The sequence below is a fragment of the Oryza brachyantha genome, chromosome 10 (assembly GCF_000231095.2).
Source record: "Oryza brachyantha chromosome 10, ObraRS2, whole genome shotgun sequence".
Lineage (NCBI taxonomy): Eukaryota > Viridiplantae > Streptophyta > Magnoliopsida > Poales > Poaceae > Oryza > Oryza brachyantha.
The window spans coordinates 7,306,408-7,313,450 of NC_023172.2; the positions used below are offsets into that span (position 1 = coordinate 7,306,408).

Genomic DNA, 7,043 nt, shown 5'->3' on the forward strand with positions numbered 1-7,043 from the left:
ATCTCCGACAACATCTTGCCTGTCTCTCTCGACAAGCTAACCGACGAACAGAAGGCCCTAGTGCAGCATATGGAGAGCTATTAGAAGTTGTGCCTGTAGTTGTTTAGCATGACCAGGGGCAGCCCAGTCCAGAAATCTTGGCAGTCCAACAATCCACCCCCAGATAACCAGCTGAATCTACAAGACATGGTCGATTCAGCTGTTCATCATGCTTTGATCAACCAGCTGAGGGTACGGATTAATACGCTTTCTGGTTTAATCAGGCAGGTAGCCGATGGCACTCTAGACCAAGAGTCATAGAGGGGGCCCACATACTTCCCGAGAGGGGAGAGGCCGTCGGTATCGGTTCCACAGAGACATGAGAGATCGTCTAAGAGACGAGGAGCCGATAGTGGAGCATCCCCGGTTTGAACCAGAAAGGTCCTTAGAGAGGCCCATGCAGCCTTCCCAGGAGCAAACACTGCCAAGGTATGCTCGGCAAGCCGAGCCCTACCATAATGTCGGCGCCCAATACCGGCCACCACCAGCGTAGCCACACAGGAAAGAGCCAATGTATGAAAATCCACCTTGCCAACCTAATCCTGCGCGGGGGGCAATTCAGGGACGAGGACTGGACTGACTGTATAGCGGAGGTTGTGCGGGAACACTTCGGCTTGAGGCCCAAGAAACAAACAATGATGTATTGGCGCCCATACCCCGAATGGTTTGAAAGGGTGTCGTTACTACACCGGTATAGGGTGCCAAATTTTTCTAAGTTTTCAAGGCAAAATGGCATCTCCATCATCGAACACGTCAATCGGTTCTTGGCCCAGTGCGGCGAGGCATCGACTGAGGATGCGTTAAACTTGGAAACAAATTATACAACACCCATGGATTAAGGAATTAATCATGGTCATTTTCATATATTTAGTACCTGCATCCTCAATAGAGGATCAACAATTGACTCTTTTTAAGAGCATACTGTTGGTACCCAAATTAGGAAAGAAAAATGATTTTATTGTATTTTTACCATTACAGCATACTAGGAATTTTCCAATGATCTACAACAGACTTGCTCAAAACGCACCTCACCTTGGCTGTGAGCAACGATACGTTTTGGCCCAATAGAGACACAACTTCACTGGTCAAAAACTACTAGCACTAGTAGTCACATTTTTCGACCAAGTAAATCTCACGACAATCCACCAGTAGACACATTTTTCGACCAAGTAAATCTCATGACAATCCATTTATACTGATTGTCCCTTCTATCTCTCATTAACTCTTTGTTTTCCTCCTTTTCTCTCTCTCTCTCCGTCAAATCGTCCCCAAATCACCCACACGTGCATGCCCTTGTTCTCGTTCTAGTTCTTGGCTTTCACTTGTTCATGCTTTGCTCCCATCGTCTCTCTTTGCCTCCAATCGCTCTCATCCTTCACACCGAATACTCCCATCCCTACCACAAAACATTTTCGTCTCCATAGTCTATGGCCTCTTTAAGTGACTATGGCCATGGGCATCCCCTGGATGCATGGCATACCTCCACCGCTAAACATCAAAGCCATGGTGTAATGCTGGGGTGCAGCCTGAAATAGCACCCATCAACTGGTGTTCCATTGTAGGTAAAGACTTCGCAACCCCTAACTCTGAGGAAGTAGTAGTTTTTGAGCCTCTTTTTTTGAAAGGGGTGTTATACTTTGGGTCTCATTTTATTTTATGGTTTACTTGATTTTACAAAATCAAGCTTCATCACTTTAATAAGAACTTCATCCTTTAAATTACTATATTTGTTTATGTATGTAAAACCTTTCATGCTCCACCATTTCAGCTTTTTCTCCATCTTTTCAATGTCAAGCCTCAGCTGAGTTAACTCAAACGCTCTCCGGTTGGTGGTGCTGACATTCATCTCGGAGAAGGACAAAAAAATGACATGCTAACTCTCCCTATCAAATCTTCCTTTCAGCATTGGCATAAGGAGTAGTTCTACTGCTGCAATCATTCTACTTCTCCTATTCCTTTCATCAATCATGCTTCTGTTGCCCAAGAATCCTATACCTCTGTCCGGTCTACTAAAGAAATGCCACAAGTTGGTGCCTTTTTGAAACTCTTAGACTACATGAAGTCTATGGGTTTAACCGGTGTTTATGTTGCTCGCCATTTTGCCCTCCGCCATATCCAACTACTCAAGGAACGAGTTCACATTTCCTTCGATAATCTAGGTACCTCAGACCCACCAGACCAGGGAGATTCTGAAGTCCCTAAAGTTGGGCCAGCCAGTGAGGAGAGGACAGAAGGTTGGTTTGACTTTTGGCCCAAGAGATTTTCTTTTAATTTCCTATTATAAAAACTCCAAGGCTTGTTTTTGTTTCATTAAAATTACTTATTTTTTTTGAAAAATTCAAGTAAAAGTTCAGGAGCCATTTTAGAACATGGAGAATTTAAGAAAAATACTTGAAGCCACATTTGAATTTCTCCTATATGTATTTTAAGGTTTGAGACTTCCTTTAAGCTTTTGATAAATTCTATTATTCCATTTATAAAGCAAATTTTAACTAGGTGAGTTTATCAGGGTGGGACCATCCTATACCGATCCCTCTACTGCTACAATTGCTCGTGCGTCAATAGAACAAAACGCAAGGCAGCTCCCGGCCTAACCCGTTATCCCTACACTCGGTGAGTTTTGTGGGAGATCAAGAATGGCATTCAGGATAGGACAAGATTAGACAATTTCTCTGATGACGTTGATTTCATGGAAATGTATCACTATATAAACAATCCTTCTTGTCTTCAAGGGGTCAGCTTCCATCTCTAATTTGTTTTACTGTTTTTATGCTATTTTTACCAACCATATTCTTATATTTTATATGAAACACATTCAACCTCACTACAGTGCAAAATCCAAGGCCCTCCATGCCCTACGCCCAAAAATTGAAAATGTAGAAACCATTAGTCAAGACAATGATGATATTGTTCAGCGAGCAAAGGACAACAAAGAAACATTTTTTGCTGAGATCAAAGAGCCTCGAGAGGGAAATATGTGTGCTCGGCGCAGTATTGGACATAAGTTGCTTGAGCTTAATTTATTGCCTCGTTTTTATTCCGTAAATCTTGTTCTTTAGTCTTGTCTTCCGTTTAGTTCATCGTGCACAAGCGACTAAAATTGATTATCTAAAGTAGCTAAATGTTAGTTTGGTAGCTCAGTGTGCTAAACTAACGACTACCAAAACAACTCTGGCCTCCGTGAGCATGCTCCAAGTTGAAGATTCCAAAGACACAACAGTAGCCGAGGTAGCAGGTAAATATATCTAACTAAATCTTTGTCTTTGCTTGAAAATACACCTCCTTTCAAACTAGATAAAAACAAAGCTCAATTAAACATGAGAAATGAGGTCACGGATTTTAAAGCTACAATTTTATAGAAAATGAGATAACCAAGCAAAAATGCCCGACCACATACATTGCGATTATGATAGTGATGTAAGCCCTGTATGTAGTGTGCTGAACGGATTTTAGCATTTTTCTTCCAGTTGGTCCTAGTCTTCTTGTTGTTCTCTATCTGATTTTTCTTTATCATATTTACGCATATGCAGTGACTCGAATTCCATCTCCATTGGTCGGACCACTTCAGATCGATAAACAGGAAGAACAAAGACGGACATGTAGCCTGCTTGGGTGAAGTTAGAAGTGCCTAGAGTACTGAAGTCAACTCTTGAACCCCACCATTCCACATATGGCATTAACTAAGCAAAAACTCATATTTTGATTTCTTGGAGTATCAAATCATTGGCTCTCTTTACTTGTCCATTGCTTAGCGAATGCAGTACCGAAGCGAAATAAATTTCGATTCCAAAATCTTGACAAAATTCCTTAAAAATTCCAATTATGAATTGACAACCATTATCAGAAATGATTATGTTTGCAATACCAAATTGGTAAACAATGTTGATTGTGAAATCCTTAGCATGAACTGTATGAATTGTCGCAAATGGCTTTGCCTCAATATACATGTTAAATTTATCAACTGCTATGAAGATATGTGTAAATCCTCTAGGGATGCTTTTGGATGGTCCAACAATGTCTAGCCTCCAAACCACAAATGGCTAGGATAATGGAGTTTGCTTACAACTGGTTGTTGCATTCCACTATGAAGCTGAATTCATTCTAGGTGATCTATGGCTCTAACCCTCATGGTCCCACTGATTTATTGCCTTTGCCATCTTTTCAAAATGTGAATTTTGGTGCTAAAACCTACAATGAATTTGTGCTTAAGTTACATGAACCCACTAAGAAAATATTGAGCGTATGAATGCAAAGTATAGAATTGTTGGTAGTCAAGGCAGAAAGGAACTTATTTTTGAACTAGGAGATCATGTTTTCTTACATTTGAGAAAAGATAGGTTTCCTGATTTGTTCAAATCAAAATTGATGTCTAGAGTTACTGGACATTTTACTGTTATTGCAAAGACTAATGATCATTCGTATAAGATTGTGTTCACTGTAGATTATGGTGTCAGTGATGTTTTAAGTGTGGCTGGTTTAAAACGTTACTTGGGTGAGGAGATTGATATTGAGTTGAGGATGACTCCAATTCAAGAGGGGGAGGATAATGAGAGCATCACTCCTTTGGACTCACATGACACTAACCTTTCTCATGTTGTGATACAAGGCCCCATTACTACAGCTCGTGCAGAACTACTGAACTTACATGCAAGTTCATTCCTAAGATGTCCTTCATGCAAGTTTAAGAATGGGCTGCTACCAAATAATTTATATGATTACGAACCATGGAGAGGAATTGGAAGTACATGTTGTGAAGATTGGAGGAGGAAGAGACTAGGAAAGGCATTCAAGTCAAGATGGAGGTAGAAGTTTTCTCAGGTTTAGGACCACCTCAAGATCTAGGAGTAGGCCCCACTAAATCGGTCGCCCAAGTTACATACAGACCCTCAACCCTTTAAATTCAGTAGTCGCCTTAAATTTTGGGTTGGTTTTTGCTTATATTATTCTGCTATCACAATTTTACCACTAAATCGGTATGTGCATAACTAATTCATGAAATTAATCTTTCATCTACAATTCCAATTACATATTTCTTGTTTTGATGAATTTATTTGACTATTTTGCAGCAGCAAAACCTTTATGTGTTTGACCACATGCGAGCGTGGTCGATAACGACTAGATGTGCGAGTGTAGCGGTTAGGATGTGACGATCGCTAATCAAAAGCCACAAAACATGAACATCTTCATGTCGCCTAATGAAACCTATAGGTAGATCAGACACTTGATCTCGCATCATAATATCTCCACAGGTAAATAGCGATCACTGCAAAAAATAACCATATGGTCAAGACAAAAGAATAGGTAGGCATATACGTGAAGAGAAGGTCTTCTGAGTTGTCCCTTTACATGTTGCTATAGCAAAACATGTTGTTGGCATGTTTTAGTGGGAATACATTGCGTAGTGATAGGACAATGGTTCTACTTCTTTCCATCTCTTTTCCCATCTCACCATACGTATGTAAGAGCTAGTTTCAACTTTTGCAAAATTGTTAAAATTTCCTAATAGGGAATTGCATGTCTTGTGAGTCTCTCCAAATTATTGCGTTCGCTAACAAGCATCTGGCACATTGATTGCACTTTACATGTCATCCTCTATATTCCACACCACCTGTATAACAAAGGTGCACATAGGAAGGATACATAGAGCAAGCAATCATACTTTTGAGCGAAAACATACAAGATAAACAGTTCATCACCTTGTCAATGCTCTACGGTGATAGTGGGGTCCAGGTCATACATACTTTTGAGCGAAAACAGACAAGATAAACGGTTCATCACCTTGTCAATGCTCTACAGTGATAGTGGGGTCCAGGTCATGCATGCCTTAATCCCGTGTTGTGCATCTCGCTTTTCACTGACCCCTAAAAGATGCCCCCTATAAAAGACCACATGATGCATCCATCATTTCACAGAACCAAAAAGAGAGCTATAAACATTTTCATAGCTACACATTCTATTTTCAATCATGGCGATGATGCCTCAGTTGACACTAACCTTGCCACTAGGGTTTAAGTTCCAGCCAACGGACCAGCAACTCGTCGTCGACTACCTACAGAGACGTGTCGTCGGGGAGTCGTGCATTATTCCCACTGTCGTTGGTCTTGACATGGAAGGCTTTGATCCATGGCATATCCCAGGTAGGCATATACATATATATATTAATACATGCCTAACTATAAGATGGATGCTTGACAATGATTCAATTAATACATTGATGGTGTTGTAGGCATGCCACTATATGGGGATAAAAAGTGGTACTTCTTCATCAAGACGGACCATGTGGACCGAACTTGTGTGCGGATGGCACCATCAGGGTCCTGGAAGACTACCGGCACAAATAAGACAATCTTTGTCACAGGTGCACAGGGGGTGCCAACTGCAGTCAAGAGAGCGTTTGTCTTCTACCTTGGCCAGCCATCCTTGGAAACCAACAAGACATCGTGGATTATGCATGAGTACTGTCTCACTAACCCGAGTACGGAAGAGATTGTTCTTTGTAAGATCTCCAATAAAAACCAGCACGAACTACGTGCTGGGTTATATGATGTTGCATATAATCTCATCATTCACTTTGAACCCCTAGCAATGGAGCATCCTAATCATGTCAGTGGCATTGATGCTACTGCTGCTACTGATGATCTAGGTGACCTTGACGAGGAGAATGTCAGCAACAATACCACCACTACCAACAACTTTTAGACCAGGAGATTGATGGCAAGGAAAACAACCCAAACTTATTTGGTGGCAAGAACTAGCAGAAGTATCCAGGGAATTTTCATGGAGATTGAGTTAAATATCATATAAAAAATACAAATAAACAACTTGCATGATTAGAAGTTTATGATGTCGTTGTTGAGGTGTATGCTTCTTGGTTATTTTCCAAATATGTCCTTTTTCATCTTGTATTTTATATCAAGTTGAGTTGATTGAATAAACATTATGTACTTTATGTAACATATCATGTGCAATGTTTTACTGGCATGCGTACTCATCTTTATAAATCT

The 7,043-nt window shown here is 40.6% G+C and overlaps 1 protein-coding gene across 1 annotated transcript; it reads left to right on the forward strand.

Moving 5' to 3' along the window:
* The first annotated feature begins 6,004 nt into the window (after window positions 1–6,004).
* LOC121055483 (NAC domain-containing protein JA2L-like) lies at window positions 6,005–6,738 on the forward strand. The gene is made up of 2 exons (XM_040527978.1): window positions 6,005–6,176; window positions 6,266–6,738. The coding sequence occupies exons 1-2, from the start codon at window positions 6,005–6,007 to the stop codon at window positions 6,736–6,738; spliced, it is 645 nt and encodes a 214-aa protein (XP_040383912.1).
* The last annotated feature ends 305 nt before the right edge of the window (window positions 6,739–7,043 follow it).